This window comes from Chenopodium album, chromosome 26, assembly GCF_948465745.1.
Source record: "Chenopodium album chromosome 26, dcCheAlbu1.1, whole genome shotgun sequence".
Taxonomy (NCBI): domain Eukaryota; kingdom Viridiplantae; phylum Streptophyta; class Magnoliopsida; order Caryophyllales; family Amaranthaceae; genus Chenopodium; species Chenopodium album.
Genome location: NC_137859.1, coordinates 36596688 through 36615136, shown reverse-complemented (window position 1 = coordinate 36615136; position 18449 = coordinate 36596688). Strand labels below are relative to the sequence as shown.

Sequence of the window (18449 nt, the reverse complement as noted above, 5' to 3'; positions counted from 1 at the left end):
CCTTAAACGGTTATTTTACCCGTTCACAACTAGAACTGATTTCGTAAAATCAAGCCTACCACGTACGTTACAATCTTACAGACAACATATAATGATCATATGTGGTTTCAACCAAAAATATATGACCTCGAGATGTATTCCTTAGGGTCTCATGGCTTTTCTCAACCGTGTCCGAAACCTCAAAATGCATGGATTGTAGCCTTTCATTTTGTAATTTTTTAACCTTCTTTCGCCTGAAACTAACAATAGCCAAAATTTTTACCATGGCCCCTAATACCCTCGGGAAGTACCATTGGGTCTGTGGAACCACCAATATGCCCTTAAACGTTTATACCCTTTCCCTCTAAATATCTATTGTTTAGGCATTAACTTGGGCATTAGAGGCTCACTCATAATTCATTTTGATGAAACCATTTATATATAACCCGGACTCAAGAACCACAAGCATCCATGCCTTCAACGCGGCATTTTGAAATTATCCGAAACACTATATATAATCTGTGGAAAATCAACCCTGCCTCAGTCTAAGTAGATTTTTATTGGTGCACACGTCGCTAAACAAACTATACTTAATTACTTGAGAAATGTAATCGTACAAGTAATAATAATTAATAACAACTTGATTTTAAGAATGGTACGTTAAGACTTTTCCTACAGATACATACATGTACCCTTTGCCTGCTAGAGGAGACCCTGAAATTCTTTTAGAAAGAAAAATCGAAAGAAAATTAAAGAACTAAAGTGATGAGGTTATTGAGTTCTGTTCAGCATGTTTCGCATGGAGTTGGCGGTTTCGAGCTGGTCGGAAGTGTTGGTGGTATGTTGGCATTTCTCGGTTTGATGGTTATGTCCGTTTCAATTATTTCCATGCTCGTATTTGCGTGTGGTGATGATGGTGAAAATAAACCAAAAAAACATGGTAAGAGTGGTGGTCGTAGTCATATTAGTGGTGGTGGATTCGTTTATGGTGGTTATGGAGGTGGAGGTGGGTGTGGGGGCGGAGGCGGAGGCGGTGGTTGTTAAACGTACATATTTATGCTAAAGTATTGATCTTCGTCACTTTTCATGAGAGTTCTTTGCATTTGTTCCTTGTTCCTTCTAATACCTCTTCATTTATACTCCTACTATGTGTCTTGTAAAACTTGTACTTTGTGATTATTGTGAGCAATATCATTTGTACCATGTAGCAACTTAAGTCTATGTGTTGTATAAGTGATTTTGCAGTGTGAAAAAAAAAATATTGTGTATACAATGTGTAATTATAATACTGTCTCGGTTTTTTTAGTTTTTTTTTTTTTTTTTTTGAAAGGTGTTTTGTATTATATACTTTATACTCCTGATAAAATTTGATATCTTGAAATAACATATCAAGGTGAAACTAACAAAATCTCACATGATTATACATTTTTTTTTACATGTACATAAGTACATAACAAAAGATGGCATTTTTGTAAATAAATCAACAACTTTATTCAATTGTGGAACTTTATTCAATTGTGGAACTTTATTCAATTGTGGAGCCCACAATAATGAAAAAGTTGTTGATTTATTCATGAAAATGTCATTATGAGAAACAACACCACGAGAAACCGGAAATTTCCCCCAAAAGATGATCAAAAGAAAGTGTGAATAAATTATTTTGGTACTTTACACCGGCAATTTCCTTGTAGATAAGTCAATAGCTCTTCTTAAGACTTATGCAATGCCATCATACATGTATATATGTGTTTTAAAAAATAAAAAAAAAAATTTTAAAAAAAAAAATCTTACAAGAAGAAATTAAAAGGTATTCCTCCACTAAAATTGTTTATTCTTGAAAAGTCAAGATAATCAACACTAAAATATACAAGTATGAAGTATCTGTTTAGAAGCTTGTCAAAAGACAAAATGTATTGATGAGCACGTCGCTAAGTAAACAAACTATGCTTAAATAATTTTAAAAATAATATCATCAATTAACTTATAACAACAACTTGATGAGATGAATGATTAATACTTGTACTTATATATATACTACAAATACTTTGACCTTTTGCTTTGAGGAGACCCTGAAATTCTTGGAGCAAAAAGTCATCAGAAAGGAGCTTAAGGGAAAGAGAGGAGGGTAAAGTAATGAGGTTATTGAGGTCTGTTCGGCATATTCCATATGGAGTTGGCGGTTTCGAGCTGCTCGGAAGTCTTGGAGGTATGATGGTGTTGCTTGGTTTGATTGTCATGTCCATTTCAGTTATATCCATGCTCGTATTTTCGTGTGCTGATGATGGTAAAGATAAACAGAAAAAACATCGTAAAGGTTATGGTCGTAATCATGGTAGAGGTGGATTCAATTCCGGTGGCTGCGGAGGAGGTGCAGGGTGTGGTGGCGGAGGTGGTGGTTGATTGTGAGAGTTGCTATCCTTGTATTCTTTACATATAAACCTCTTCATACTACATGTATCTTAAAACTTGTAATTTGTGAGTAATATGTAGCAACATATAATAATGTAAGACTGTGTTGTACAAGTAATTTTGCGTTTACATAATCACTTGTGTTTGTGAAATAATCTATCAGGGTCCAAGTAATTTTACTGAGGGCATTGCTATGCTTGAGATTTGGTTGTTTGAGTTCTTCAAAATTAGGATGAAAGCTATAGAGAGTAAGAAATATTGAAACAAAAATGGTTAGAGGAACATGGATAAATGTGTTTTTCTTTGATTTTGTTTTCCCTTAATATTGTTGATTTCTTATAGCACATTTCTATTGTAGTAGAAATGATTGTTATCTTCACCATTTCTTCAGATCGCGTTCAACACTAGTGACCGCAGAAATGGTGACCTAACCATAACCATTCCCCAGTGGAGGCCAAGTAAAGCATATAAATGTTTCAGAATTCCCTGGCAGTCTCTACGATTTAGAATTTTAGCCCGACAACTTGGTTTTCTACTGGGATGTAGTATGTAACCACAACACAACCCAGTTTGAGCCATGGTGTGTTCGGTTTTGGTATATTAGTATATAGGCTAGCTTCACCATCTACCACCTTTGGTGAAGATTTTGACAAGACTCAAAAATTAGCAGACTGTCGTTAAGATAAAACATGTGTACTCCTTACCATTTCAAAAATTCTCAAAGAAACTGGGATATCAGTAACTTCTCAATTTATATATCTCAAAACTTCAAATTTTTCATAATTTACAACCTGATACAAGAAGTAATAAGTTTATATGAAATTGTTAACCTTGCTTGCCTTAACATGTTTACCTTACTCTGAAATTTTCAATTGTTCAAATCCTTGTACCTCTCGGGTAATTTCTTCCCTTTTTCCGCAAGCACATAGGCACTATGATCAGTATTCAGTATTCAGCTCTCTGAAGCTGGAGTCCAAGAGACCACCAATGTAGTGCCTGGGAGGAACATCCTCAGTAGAGTAAACTCAATTGCCATGGATTAACTTATCCAATGATGATGTATCCAAAGCTCGAAACTCTCGGACAGCTTCATGCACAACAAGAGCAAGTTTCACTGCTGCATCGTTGCTTGGTGCCTACAATAATCCTTTATATATAAACAGCATATTTAACAATATTAATGGGTGCCTCAAAAAGTTAAGATTTTATCTACCTCAATGTTAAGTGGTAGAACAGGATCATGAAGTGAGAGTCGTAACAGAAACCAGCCACCAAAACCAGAAACTCTAACCTGTTCGTGAGAGAAAACACAAGCTTGGTAAATATTCCTGTACAGGGAGGGGTATAGAAAAGATTGCCTTGCATAAACCTAAATACTTCGTACATATTGGACATTAAAGATATTAATGATTTGATTTGTGCATTGGAAAACACGGCTAAGTAAATATGTCAGCTAAAAAGAAACAAAGGAAGTACATATAAAAAAGAAAGAAAAACAGATTAAAATTGAAAAGGATAAACTTGTAAAATCCAGGACCATAAGAACCTCCAAAATTTCCTAAGATCATCTGTATCAGACGACATCCAGACAGTACAGAGAAGAAATTAATTTTATATGATTCTTCCTGATCCACATTGTAAACTTACTTATAATGTTATTTATGGATACTGTGTAGGGACATTCAACATTGCATTAGAAGCCTAAAACAGCAATTAATTTGGGTCAAATAAAATAAACTGAATGACAATATGGATTGGAGGGAGTAGAAGGCTAGAAGCTATACTGGGAATATATCTCAATATTAGTTGATTAAGACAATCCAACCGTATCAATAAGAATACTAGTTGAGACTTTTTTTTTTTTTTTTTGTGAAGTTTAGCTTTCAAAAGACCATTCCTGATTGCTTATATGAAAAAGTTATCCATGTGATTCTTTTACTATTTTATGGACAAAAACAAGCACTATGCTCTTGAAAAGTAAAGACTATATACTATTATACATTGTCAATAGAATTTATTCAAATTTATTTATCAGTAGCAGTAAAGTGGATACTTAAGGATATTACATCCAGCATTTGTTCAACATATGCTACGTGAGCAATTTAATTCATTGTGTGAGCTATCCATGGATACAACTAGTTTATTTTATTTTCAAGCATACATTGCTGGAAACCAACTAGAGGTTTAGAGTGGCATACTAACATTGCTAAGGTAGAAATAGCATTTGATAGTGACGACTTAAAATGCCACCAGAACAGAAAGATTCAGGAAGAGATATAAGGTAAGCGAACTCTCATATGAGATTAAATTAAAGAAGTGAAAGCAGAAGAAAAAAAAAATGTACTTGATATGGAGCCTGTTTACGACTAAGATATCATTCATGTGGATGAAGCTATAGAAAACTTACGCCTTCATAGTTAACTGGGGCCTTTATGAGCTTAGGATCTGAATCCACTACGTTTTCCAAGTGCTTCAGCACAGCCTCTCCATAGTCCCGAAAGGATCTGCCCATATGTATTGATAATAGGTCATGACATGAAACCCAATTCAAAGTGAACAGATGCTAAGCAAGTCAAGGCACCATTGCTCACCCTCCTTTCAGATCTACATGATTCTGATCAATTTTCAATCTCAATTCAGTAGTAACAGCTGCTTCTTGCAGGCCTTCCACCAAATCAGTCAACACTTTGCTGCCACCTTTAATTCCTGATGCCCTGGCAGAAGCAAGCTTATTTAGGAGCTTAACCTGCAAAAGGCATACTTAACTTACAGAATAAACAAATCGAAATGAAAAATAAAAAGGTAAGGCAGTAGTTAGAGAAATTGGCTACCATGAGGTAAGCTCCATCATCAAGCCAGTGATTTTCTTTGAGGGCACCGTGGCCACTGGTCTCAATGGCCAAATGTGACTCTTCTCCAATAGAGTTCTATCAAGAAAGCACTACAGGTTGAGTATGTATTTTTAATAGAAAAATGATGTTCCATATCTGATCCAATGCCACAAATGAGGAAAAAAAGGATCGTATTACATGGTTCAAGATCTATACCAACTGAAACGCGACTATAATAACTTGCAAAGAAAAGGAAATCAAAGTTCAAGCTCTAATATGTAACAAAAACATATGCAGTATATGCAAACCTTATGAAATGAATCAAGGAAACATAAGGTAAAAATAAATAAATAAATAAATAAAATAAATAAAAGGGGTCAACATAATGGACAGATGAAATGATAAAATATAGTACCATTTTCTATATATATTTGCTAGCATCTAAAAATCTATCGAATGATAAACATAAATTTTACCAGCCGAATAGCTTCATCGATTACGTTTTTATACCCTCTTTTGAATCTGTGATGCTTTCCTCCTATGCATACAGAATCAATTACAAGTCCTCAGAGTAAATACCAATAAAGAAAATCAGATCAAATCCAATGTGGAACATTAAGTTGATCGATGGCTGGACTTGAACTCACCAAGTTTCTTTTCAATAAATAGAGTAAGACCATCTGAAGTCACACTGTCGGTGACAATTGTTGTCCCTGGATGCTAATGTAGATATATTGTAGGAAAAAAAATGAAGTTAGAAGTTCATTCTACTAGACAATACATTCTGTATAAAACAGAAATTGGTAAGCGTACAAGCAGAAATTCTTACTTCTTCAAGGACTATTGCAGAAATTAGAGCAATCAAACGATTTTGATTGAGCTCGCTGCCAGTAGAATCTACAGCAGCAGACCTGCAAAAGGAATATATTATAACTAAACACATTAAACTGCAAGAACATTTCATAAGAAAATTATTACCTATCCACATCAGTATCGAAAATGATGCCCAAGTCTGCTTCGTTATCAAGAACTGCCTCAGTGATTGCTCTCATTGCAGCCTTATCTTCTGGGTTTGGGATATGATTAGGAAACATACCTAAAGCAAATAAAAGTAGTCAGAAAAGCATCAGGAACCTCGCTTGAACAAGTCAACAATACCATGAATTACCATCTGGCTCCAAGAATTGACTGCCGCTAGTGACAGCACCCAGAGGCTCAAGCACCTTGTCCTAGAAGTAATTCAAAAGAAGACCAAACCTTAACATTTAGATATGAAAATCCAATTAGAGTAGATGTTGCAGAATTAATATACCACATAAAATATCTGCCATTATTACGGTTTAATACCCAGCCCGACTTCATTTCACAAGAAAAGGTCATCGATATTATTATAGAAAACTGGCAAACAAAAAAGCTTTCACAACTAATTTTCCTGTAATATTCTCTCCTTACTATGATTAATTTTAGCAAAAATCATCATTGGGGCTCCAACAAATTTTATCATAAGGTGATTCACTAAGACTTGTTTCTCATAATTTTTTGATGATTAAAATCTTCAAAATCTATGATATAAAGGTGTAACATGGTTTGTTTCGCCAATAATTTTCAATGATATCAGAAAAAGGAAATAATGTAATTCCAAAAGGTGCACCAGTGAGCAGTGATCATCAGTACAAATTCATAACTTGGCTATTTGGGTCACATCACGTTGAAGAATAATAGCCCCTAAGTAAGTATGTTGTGAATGGTCTTTTTTAATACAAAAGTATGTTTTTCAATCCAAGTCTTAGATCTCAAATATCTTATAATTGCAAAAAAAAGTGTTGTAGAGCCAAATCCTTTGCTAAGACCCACCCATTAGCAGGATATCCCATGTAGGATTGTTAACAGCATAGTAAAGCCCTTCTGAACCGCATCAGAGTATCAAAGACTATCTAATAAGGGAAGGCTATAACAGAGCTACCTTCCAATACTGTATACCAAAGAGCTCCTTGTGATGGCAGGGAAAAGATTGAAGGCAAAGCATTGGTTAAGCCAATGGACCTCAGTCATCTCCAGTGAAAACGCTAATGGGAAAGGTTATTGAGCAGATGAGTATCGAGAAATCAGAAGCACCATGCCTTTATCAAAATTCATTGTTAATTATGAAGATGAATTAAAACAACACCACACCATTTAGATCTATCAATTTGATAGAGAGAAGTTAGAGAACTCTGCAGGTTATTGTATTGTGGCATGAAGGGAAAAATCAAGCCTCATTTATAACCCATCTTAATATGGTAGACCATAAAAGCCTCGCAAAGATCATGAGCATTATTGTGAAGAAGAGAGAATATGATACAATAATATGAAGTGGGGATATTTTTCTCCAAGCACTAAGCTCGGCAATGATAGGAAATTATATCCTCAGATAAAATTTTTAAAAAATTGAAGGTAAACAGTACAAGTATAGACAATAGAATATAGTTGATATCACTTGTTAGTCCAACAAAAGAAGAGTACTTAAAACAAGGAATAGAAGTCATGTTGTTCCTAAATTTGACATTAAGATACAATTAGAGAAGAAGACACACTTTCAAGTTTCAATATAGACAGATAGATAAATGGATGTTTAGTCAAGAACGGATACCGCATAACAATAGAATACTTACAACAAAAAAGCCTCCAGCTCCATTGCCAGCATCAACAACTATATGAAAGCCCTCTAGAGGCTTCTCTGATACAAGAAAAAAAGGGGGAAAAAAAAAAAAAGGAATGAGAATAAGAAAATTAAAGAAGAAACAGATGACAGTAGAAAATGACAACATGCATATCTTTGCTGGTCTTATAATAAAATATCAAACATTTCCGAAGCAGAAAAAGAAGTCCAAGGTTCTAACTAATAAGGGGATACTAAGAGAGCAAATATGAGCTCTTTCCACAACAAATAACCTAAAAATAGATATGTCTACTCTCTACACTAAAATAGTTTCATTATAACACCCATAATTTGGATTAAATTGCCATGACCTACTTGATATATAAAAGGAAATGAAGAAATATTTTTAAGGAATTTTGTCACATGTGCTTAGTTTATTAGTCGAAGATGCTGATGCTATTGTTCTCATTCTAAAAGTTAAGGCTATAAAACTCTTGGTGGAAAGTGGAATAATTAGTTTTTCTCAACAAGAAAAAAAAAGTCATAAAATACATCACTGTAGCTGTCTGTGATATAAATTAATTATTAATAAACAAAAATTTAAAAGGACAATTTTAGGTATACAATACTATCAGTTCGGTTCGCGGGCATAATTCATGGTTTTATTAGTTATCAAGCACCTGACCTGATAACATTATTGTTCGGGTACCTACCCATGTTCAGCCCTAGTTATTAAACCTGCATAAATAACTGATACACACAAATGCAGACACAAGCACACTCACATGCACACGCGTGCGCGCATGCACACACACACACACACACGTGAAGAATTGAGACACAAAAGTGCAAGATCACCTATATTTCCAGCTGCTTTTCGAACGGCATGCACAAGATCAGATGCATAAATAGCCATGTAATCTACACTTCTAACAGATGCAGAAGATGCTCCCTGTGAGTCTTGGAGACCATCATCAGTTACTTTGTTGTATATATCAGAAGCACGCTCCAGAATATCTTTGATGTCTGCTTTACCAAGACCTCCAGCATTGGTAAAAAATTTGAACCCATTTCTGTTGTAAGGAAGATGACTAGCTGATATGACAAGGCATTAGTTCAGTATGCAACTATAGTAACTGGACTTTAGGACAAGTTCTAAAAAGTGGATCAGTATTACTTCCATCTTGCCAAGATCCAACACTACACCAGCGAAATTATTAATCATTAATGCCATTAACATACAAATGATTGACTACCTGTTATCATGATAGCTCCATCAACTGGACACCTGATCTCCTCATTTTCAGTGAGAGTGCTATTAAACATTGCAGGTGTGGAAGCTAGCCTGCATGTAATATCTGAAGTTTGTCAAAAAAAAAAAAAAAAAAAAAAAAAAAAAACCTCATTTCAAATCATTAACAGAACCATAGTGTGCACATGAGAAATCTAAAAAGAGTATATTGCTAGGATCCATACATGGTTTTCAATTCAAGAAACAGGAATGGAAACAAGATAGCTACCTATCTGATACTTCGTCAATAAGGATAACATAATGTCTTTTTACAATGAGATCAAGATGTTTTAAGACTTGATATAAATTTCCTCAATTATATATGAACCATCATATTCATGGATTTAACTTATCTCCAAGAACTTTTAAATCCAAGTATACACCCTGAGAAACAAGTAATTGTTTAAAACAAACAAAAGTTGTGAATCAATACTATAATTGAATGCATCATTCCCACATCACCTAATTACAATACAGAGGAGTATAATAACTTCTCAATAGTCTTTTATTTATAAAGACAAGATATCAAAATGATTAATGATTAATTTATTTCATACGGAGAAAAATATTAAGGCTTCGTTTGGTTGAACAAAAGACATGTTTAACTGAAAACAACTTTTTATGGAATTAGTTTTCCAAGAGAAGATTCAACCGAGTATTAGTATTCCTTTGTTAGATTCTTTATGGAAAAGATAGAGATAGGTGAGAAGGCAATCTAGTCTAGCATAAACAAAATATTGTAATGAAAGCAAAATAAGATGAATAGAGATAGCTTACCCAAAGTGCAAAACACTGACACCAGAACTCATCAGGCCTCGAGACACAGCATCCTAACAATAGAATGTCAACAATTTATTATCAGCTAAACAGCGCAAATGGAAGGCTGAAATTGCTCTACAATTTTGTGGAGAGGAAGCCATACTTCATAACATGGGATACAGCATTTAGTATAGGATTACAGAGTTTGTAAGGAAAATTCAACATAATACAATGCAGCAGGAAGCAACTCAGAAAGATAGTATCGTTATTGCTTAATAAAAAACTTTTTTTTTTTTTTTTGGGGTGGGGGGGGGGGGGGGGGGCAATAAAATGTCAAAGATAACTCACAGGAAACTTATCATTTGAAATCTAAATTGACAAAGATAAGCACATATGTCAGTCACATTAAATTTCTTAAGCAAAAGATGTGTCAAAAAATTACATTTTTCTGAACAAGAAAGCTGTATCAAATTAAAATTCAGCTAAAAACTCTGAGGGCCTGCATAGGCTGCATTAAATTGGCAACTAATGATAAAACGAAGGCATGGAATGTTACTACTTCACATTTGTGTTTTATTTTCTGATGCAACTTAATCTGTCAACCGATAATTTTAAATGCACATACTCTGATAGAGTATGGAGTAGTGCTCTTCAGCTTTTAATTGGCAACTTTGATCAAAAGGCTGAAGGAGAAAAAATGGGAGATATAGGGTAAAAAGGGGGACAATACGAAAAATGTGAGAAAAAAAATCCTAAATATAAGAAAACTTTGTGAAAGATATTGGGACGGGAATTTCACACTTTGGGATCTCCTAGGGGTCCCATGGGGTCAAGAAGAGCTCATTTTTGGGGTTTTGGGGCTTGTATTGAATTGGGCATGGAAATTTTGGTATGGTAGCGGTTCATGGGTTATTTGTTTTGGTGATGAAGGGCATTGAATACAAGCTAGCGTTTATAAAACATTATTTATTTATAAAATTTAATACTATGTATGCAATTTATTTGATAAAATAGGGAAAAACAAGTGTAATGATTTCCATCCATACTGATTTACCAACCATAAAGTTCCATAATATCCCTTTTTGGATTCTTTCACAAAGACTTTACTAAGAACAATGGTAAATAACCAAAATCAACAAAGGTGGGTGGGTGTAATAACCTAGTGATGTATTATCGACACCTTACTAGGACACCGGATGCCTAGTTGGTGATTATAACTATTTGTTGCAGCTATTAATTACCCCACTATAACAAATATTTGAGATAGCCATATTATTGAACCAAATATCATTATTAGGACAATGTAAACCTATTGGTAGGATGATTATGGATCCAAACCCACTTTTTATATCCCCATGAGACAACCCCCCCCCCCCCCCAAAAAAAAAAAATAAATAAATAAATAAACAAACAAACAAACACACACACAATTAATAATGTTTTCCTAAACTGTTTGACAACATGGATTAAAGCCTTCAATCGTAGAGAATTTTTTACTTTTCAAGGCAAAAAGGAAGGAGGACAAAGCGCTTCTCATGGACCCCACGAAACCCCTGGAGGCCACTTGTGTGGTTTAAGTTGCCTACTTTGACTCTTAGCTATCAGTTTAGCCACTTAAGGACACATCTTCCATTATAAACTCCATACACCCTATGCTTTTATGTGATCAACTAGTGGGCATGTGGTTCCAAACAACATATTTTGACTTTAGGATGCATCCCCCGCCATCACTTGAGTTTCTACACTGGCTCTCAAAATCTATGACATTTTGTCTGATTTTGTGGATTATAGCCTTCAAATATAGTCTACTCACAGCAATCATCGAGGTGTAAAGAACCTCAAAAGGCCTATATGGTGTCTGGAGCCACCTAATTCATGTCTTGGCCCATGACTTTGCACCCCTTATAATCAAGTCTTAAGATGTCTTAACCACGCCTTGCCTTGCCTCTTGCTCATTCCTTGGCTTGGCTCTAGTTGATGTCATGCCTCTCCGAAAAATGCCCCTAAGGCGAGGTGTTTTTTTGCTTTATCCTAGTGCTTGTGCTTTTGGCCCATACCCTATGTTCAAGGAGGCCCCCATGTAGTTAGACTATGCTCACACACTTAGTAATTATTTCATCAACCAAGGCACAATCCTACACTTGTTTAGACAAATATAATTGTTTATACGGATAAGGTGGAGGATAAATCGAATAAACATAGGTTTGAATCTTAATGGATAAGGAAGCGAACTCACTAGCTCTGCAACCAAATGTGATGACCAACTTTGTGAATCAACAATTCCTCTCATACTAGGTTGATTTACCATTGAGACATTGGTTGGGTAATAAGATTTAAACCAAGATATAATACCTTACTAGTGGGTGAAAAATCCAACAATTAGTGAATTCAGCTTCACAATAATAGGAAGAGATGACATCGATGGATCAAACACAACATCGCTATAGTAGTATAGTGGTAAATTTCCAGACACCTCTAGCTTTTAATTCAAAAGATATTAAGGATGAGGCTACACTTTCTCGGTTCCCTTAGGCATTGTAATTCTTATCTAAAGTAGGACACAATAAAAAATTTAGAACAGTAAAAGTGCCCTCCATGAGCCTTTTTCTGCAAGTATGTCAACATTTCTCGACTAGTCATTTATAAGGTGGCTTTTGGAGCATAGCTTCACATTCAAGATGATCTTTCGATAAACAATTCAGAGACCAATCATAAATTTAACAATGTTGTCAGGAAAAGAGAGTTTCTCTAAAACTTTGACACTCTTTATTATCAAACATACTCAGCAAACTCTTGATACTCATGTGTTGTACCATAATCAAAAGACTCCAAACCAATAGAGAGATGAGTAGTCAAAACACATTTTGCAAGATTTTCAGCATCTTATCAAACCAAACAATTGCCTAATTGTTCCTATGAGATATAAAGAAAGTAGTTACATATTTATTTAAGATCCAGTAATTTACCTGAAGCATTGAGGCTGAAATTCGAGAATCATGACCAATGGAAACACTCATGGGTGTAGAAGCGTCAACTTTCTTTTTATCAGAAAGCCATGCAGCAAATGCAACAGCTATTGCCTCTGATACTGGTTCTGTAAGTGTAACAGGTTCGCCATCAACACCAGCAACAGCAACCCCTCGGATATCACTGTATCAAAAACGAAAACACGTGTACAGAACCAAAATTTTAGTAATAAGGAAAAATTACATAGTCCCCACTCCAGCAGTAAAATCAAGCACATTAGTAAAACAAATGCTGCCATTTTTATAAACAAAAGATGAGTAATGGTTGTTGATCAGCAAACCATAAGTTGGCCATTAGTAAAATGCACCTTTCAAATTAGTTTATATTTTAACCAAAACTAATCCAAGTGACAAAATCTACAAAATATATCTCCAGCCTCCAAAGCATGATAACCCAATTCCCTGAAGCAATATGACTGCAATCTTCACAATATTTGATACTTTGATCTTCTACAAACAACCATTTATCTTTCTGGTCCTTGTCTTTTGTTTTTCCATTATGCTGATAAAAGAAAGAAGTGCAGGCAGTACAAGATACAGAATTTTTGCACTCAGCCAATTCTGTCTACTAGGATAGGAAAGTAATTTGCCAACAAAATGATTACAAAATGCTTTACTTTATTCATATTTACTATAATAGTGGCAGATCATGCGCAAATGAGTTTCTTAAACTTCATTGGTCTAATATATCCAGCACATTAAAAATGATACTCCCTCCGTCCCCTTTTGATAGTCCCTTATGGGCATTTTTCACGGGAATTAATAAACACAAAAATGAATAGCTAAAGTACATTGAAAAAAGTAAATTGACATTGGGTATGCAAAAAAGTAGAGAGAGAAAGTAATAAAAGTACATGGGAAAACAAAATTAAAGTTAAATTTGCACATATATTGTTGCAAATTGGAGAAAGTTTTGGTAAAAAATTAATATTAATAGTTGTTGGAAAAAGCAAATGGGGTGAACATTTTGGGACTAAAATTTGTCCATAAGGGACTATCAAAAGGGGACGGAGGTAGTATTTGTCTTTAAAGCTTATATTGGAAAAGTGGTAGTTCCAAATTGCATTATATTGACAAAGAAAAAATTGGAGCAGCAGATACAGATTACTAAAAGTTAAGACAAGGTGTCCTCCTAGCAACAAGAACACTTTAGAACTTACACAAGTATCTTTGAATCTTCCAAACTAACTGCTAAAAGCCCCCGCTCCCAAAGCCGACAAAAAATGCTAGATAAGTTGTTCTATCCCAAAGCATTTTACTAGTCAGCAGAGTTTAGCACAATCCCCGAGAAAACACGAGCATCCTGCACTTATAAGGACTAGAGAATCGCCATAAAAAGCTGTAGTCTACTACATCTTCTTTTTCATTCTTCCAAAGCCCAGAAATCAAAGTGGCATCACTTCAAAATAACATGAGATAAACTCCAACACTCCTGACGGACAAAAAAAGGCCACTACTAATTACTAGGCAGGCATGGGTCTTTATTGGTTCCCGAGGCTCGAATTCAGAAATGTTGAGGGAAAACTTCAGGAGGTCATGACTTTGCTCCTAGGTTCCAATCTGGCCGATTATATTTTATTTTTTCAAATTGGGTGTCCCAACGAGATCTATGCGATGCAAACCCCTTTTGCCCAAGTAAAATTTAAAAAAAAAAAAAAAAAAAAAAAAAGGCTTCTTATTTTCTTAATGGGGAATTGGAATTTCGCCATCTCCATCCCAAAGGAAAGGGGCATAACTGTAAAATTATCTATTTTAATTATGTATACTTACGTAATTGGCTGTCTCCCAAATAAAGGAGACTTATGTAATTGTAGCCGCCTCCCAAAATGTAAACATAACACCGTTAAAGTCTACAACATACCCCGATGTTATGCTCTTTTGTATAAGATTGCAGGCGTAATTAGTAGGTTGAATAAGACTGCTACAACCTATTAGCTATTATTGTTTCTCTTCAATACTTAGCCTTTACCCTTTTACAAGAATTAGTGTTTGCACTGCTTATATTAATCCTCAAATAATTAAAGATAGACTAATACATTACTAAATAAGCTAATAACAAATTAACCTAGCATTCAACATTATGCCATATTGCTACGGTATATCTACACTCATTATAATACCAATATTTTAACTTCTGATACTATCCTCTAACCTCTACTATAGTTCCACAACTTAACAGTGTCTCATTAAGTCTCAATTTCGCAATACTTCTATATCTATATAAATAAACGATCAAGATATGAAAGAAAAACCAATTTAACACATTAAAAAAAAATTTAAAGGAAAAAAAAAAAATTTAAAAAAAAAAAGCACTACACCTCCTAAAATTGTGAATTTGCAACCATTCTGTAGGTATGAAATCGGATAGAGTAATATTAAGGGTGACATTGTACTTTGGTGTAAAACCCTAATTGTTTATTATAAATACATATAGTGCCAGGGCTAAAGTCTTTCAGTTTCTTGCTTAGAGCTAATTGTTAAATCTGGTTTCATCAGGGTGTGAAGTATGACATCAAGGTGTGATACTGTGATAAATGAAAGGATTTTGGACATGAAAAAGTTAAGTTCTGGTGTAGCTTGTCATGCTACGGTGCAAAATGCACCATATATTTCAAAAACTCGTGCTAGCAACATAAATATCAATCATTTCTGAAATTTGATAAAAAACTGACTATACAAAAATGTACTTAAAGAAGAAAAATGAACTCAAGGTCCAAACAAGCTACCAGTTAAGCATACGAAATTTTTCTATTTCAAAGTTGTTCACCTTCAAATATAAAAACAAGGAACCATACACCTCAAATTTGCAAAGTCATAAATATAGATAAATGACATCATCTAAGAAGTTGTTAAGTATAATATTTCTTAGCTTGATTTCAAGTAGACTGATAAGTCGGAAGAATACAGCCCAAATGATGCATAATGTTCTCTTACCTGCCATTTTGAAGTTTAAGAAAGTCACTCTTTTCTAGGGATCGAACTGCTGTGGAAGATGAAGCAGCTGCAAGAGCATAACAAATTGTGAATCTAGATGAAGTGCGAGTAATTTTAGTATTCAAAAGCAAGAAAGCAGCCAAAAAACTGGGAAAAAAAAATAAATTGGTAATATAATGGAACAAGTCAAACCAATAACAAGAAAAAAACCCAAAAAAAAATTAAAAAGATTGCCAGAGCGCTACGGTCGCACTAGATAGCAATCTTGGTAATGAGAGTCTAGAACAGACCATTGCAGCAAATACTTCCTCGATTAACAATATTGTTCTGATACATTGACAAAGTGCGCAACTGCATGGCCAATATACCATTCCATGCTGACTTCCTTCCCTTTAATGGAAGGAAGTTGCGCAAGTTTGAAGTAAAAGAGTCTCTACTGCATTGGCTGTGGAATTGTCTATTTTGTTGGCAGTGGTGTGCTACAGAAACATTTTGAAAAATCTTCCCTGACACCGCTGCATGAAAATTTACAATTCGTATCAGAATTAGAACTCTAAACCTTCGATAATGACTGTGGCAGATCCTTTGTTTTCTATGTTATTCTTAAATCCTGTACATTTTATGAACTTGACATGCCGTATGGGACTTGGTCTATTATCAAATTGAGCCAGAGATGGTTATAAACCAGTATGATTCCAGTAGAAATGTAGATTTAACATTTGATTGCTACAAACAAGAAAAGTCCCACAAGATCCAAGATTCCAAGTGTACCAGATTATGCGTTAAAGGTGCCAATTCTGTTAATATCGAAATCACTAATCTACAGTGAATTAATTCCATTTTTATGCAGTCAAAATGCAGAGAATTAGTAATAAACGATTTTGATTTCTGTCTATTATCCTCCTTATTTTGTTCTCCTCATTTTAGCTAACCATCACGAGTATACTTCTTTCTTATTATAAAATATGGCGGCAGATAATATAATTAAACTCAATATCAAATCGCAAATAAACTCTTATGAGTCCCTTCTGACTACATTATAAAAACACCTACAAACACAATACGATTTCTATCCTACACTCGGGTGTAAGTCGTGTAACCGTTTAATTTTACACCCTCTCATATTTACAAGCACGGCTGCACGACACATCCAAATCTAACTCATTTGAAGCACATCAATGACGAGATTAATACTAATCCATCAACATTAACAACACAACTCCCTTAATAAACAAATAGCCTGGATTGAAAACAGGGCAATTATTTTATCTACTCGGTATTGTCGGACCATTTAATCCAATTATTTTGCATCAAAAAAATGAAAACATAATTCAATCATCACAAAAATGTAAACTATAATAAACTCCACAATGTTAATATAACAAACACATAATTTGCAATAGCAATAATACTAATATATACTATAGCATCACCATTGCAAGAGTATTTCAGAGTAAATTCAAACTTGTATAATTAGAAACTACAAATTCAAAAAAAAAAAAATAATTAAAAAAAACAGCAAAATCACCTGCCATGGTGGTGGGAATCTATCGATAAATGAGATGATAGAAAATGATAATCACGAAACAATTTCTGAAGGTTAATTCTTCGTTTAATTGAAGTTATTAAGGTTTTCAATCGCAATCGAATGAAAAATTGATGAGATGAGGAAGAAGAGAAGGTGGTGGAAGAAAGTGGAGAAAAGAGGAGAGAGAATATTGAGGAGTTGGTGGAGCTTTCTGTGTAAAGTGCACAAATGCGATATCTGAATCATTTGTCTTTTCTTCTTAAGATTAAAATGGCTGGGAACATTGCTCGGTAAATTATCAATTACGACAGTAGAGCTGTCAATTCGGGTATTTAAGTCGGGTTTGGATCGGGTCATATTAGGTCTCGGGTTAAATCAGGATCAGGCTATGTCGGGTCAATGTAGCTTCATATCAGATTCAGGTTCAGGTCGGGTCAATTTCAGTTCAAGTTATCACGGGTCATTCACCTTTTCGGATATAGGTTGAGTTCAATTCGATTTAAAATCAGATCGGGTTCAATTTCAGATTTGGGTTGTGTTGAGTCGGGTTTGGATGGGTTAACAAGATGGTACATTCGGGTTCGGGTTAGTGTTGAGTCGGGTTCTGGTTCAAGTTTAATAATTCTAATAAATATCGATGTGGCCAAATTGAACTATATAATTACGCCTTCCATAATTTGAGCAAGCATCATCAAGATTTTATTAAAACTATACGAATAATAGAGAACAAAAGTTATATAAGCTCAACAAAATATTTTATTAAATCAGATTGAGGGTTTACATAATTATACCAGTATATAAGCTGAATAAAAGATATTTAAAATTTTATTAAACCTTCCATGACTCGGGTTCATGTCTTAATTGGGTCGGGTACTAGTTCAGGTTCAGATTGTTTTCGGGTCGGATTAAATCGGTTGATGGTTACTTTTAGGTCGGGGGCAGGTTCGAGTTCAGGCCATAAAGTATTGGATCAAATTGGTTTTCGGTTAAGATCAAGTCAGGTAACAGGTCACTTGTTTCACCCCATTGTTCGAGTACAGGTTGGGTTCAGACC

General features: G+C 34.5%; 1 protein-coding gene across 2 annotated transcripts; it reads right to left on the bottom strand.

Annotated features, from left to right (window-relative positions):
* Positions 1-3108: 3108 nt before the first annotated feature.
* On the bottom strand, positions 3109-17638 carry LOC145616511 (uncharacterized). 2 transcript variants are annotated; one of them, XM_081671247.1, is made up of 18 exons: positions 17396-17638; positions 16158-16382; positions 15868-15934; positions 12874-13057; positions 9926-9978; positions 9114-9202; positions 8716-8952; positions 7871-7935; positions 6388-6448; positions 6198-6315; positions 6049-6130; positions 5867-5939; positions 5696-5757; positions 5220-5315; positions 4980-5134; positions 4796-4892; positions 3602-3679; positions 3109-3524 (listed from the first exon to the last, which is right to left on the bottom strand). In XM_081671247.1, exons 1-18 carry the CDS (start codon positions 17400-17402, stop codon positions 3414-3416), a joined length of 1860 nt encoding a protein of 619 aa, XP_081527373.1. In that variant the 5' UTR covers positions 17403-17638; the 3' UTR covers positions 3109-3413. The 2 variants fall into 2 exon arrangements, with proteins under 2 accessions (XP_081527373.1, XP_081527374.1); XM_081671248.1 differs by lacking the exon at positions 16158-16382 and having other exon boundaries at positions 3111-3524; positions 17396-17637.
* Positions 17639-18449: the final 811 nt, after the last annotated feature.

What these genes read in the sequence shown, in the direction of transcription:
- LOC145616511 (XM_081671247.1), bottom strand. An exon ending in CTTAAACTTCAAAATGGCAG is followed by an intron (nt 13,058 to 15,867) that starts GTAAGAGAACAT and finishes TTTTTGATACAG; the next exon opens with TGATATCCGAGGGGTTGCTG. An exon ending in GAGCTGGAGGCTTTTTTGTT is followed by an intron (nt 6,449 to 7,870) that starts GTAAGTATTCTA and finishes AATTACTTCTAG; the next exon opens with GACAAGGTGCTTGAGCCTCT.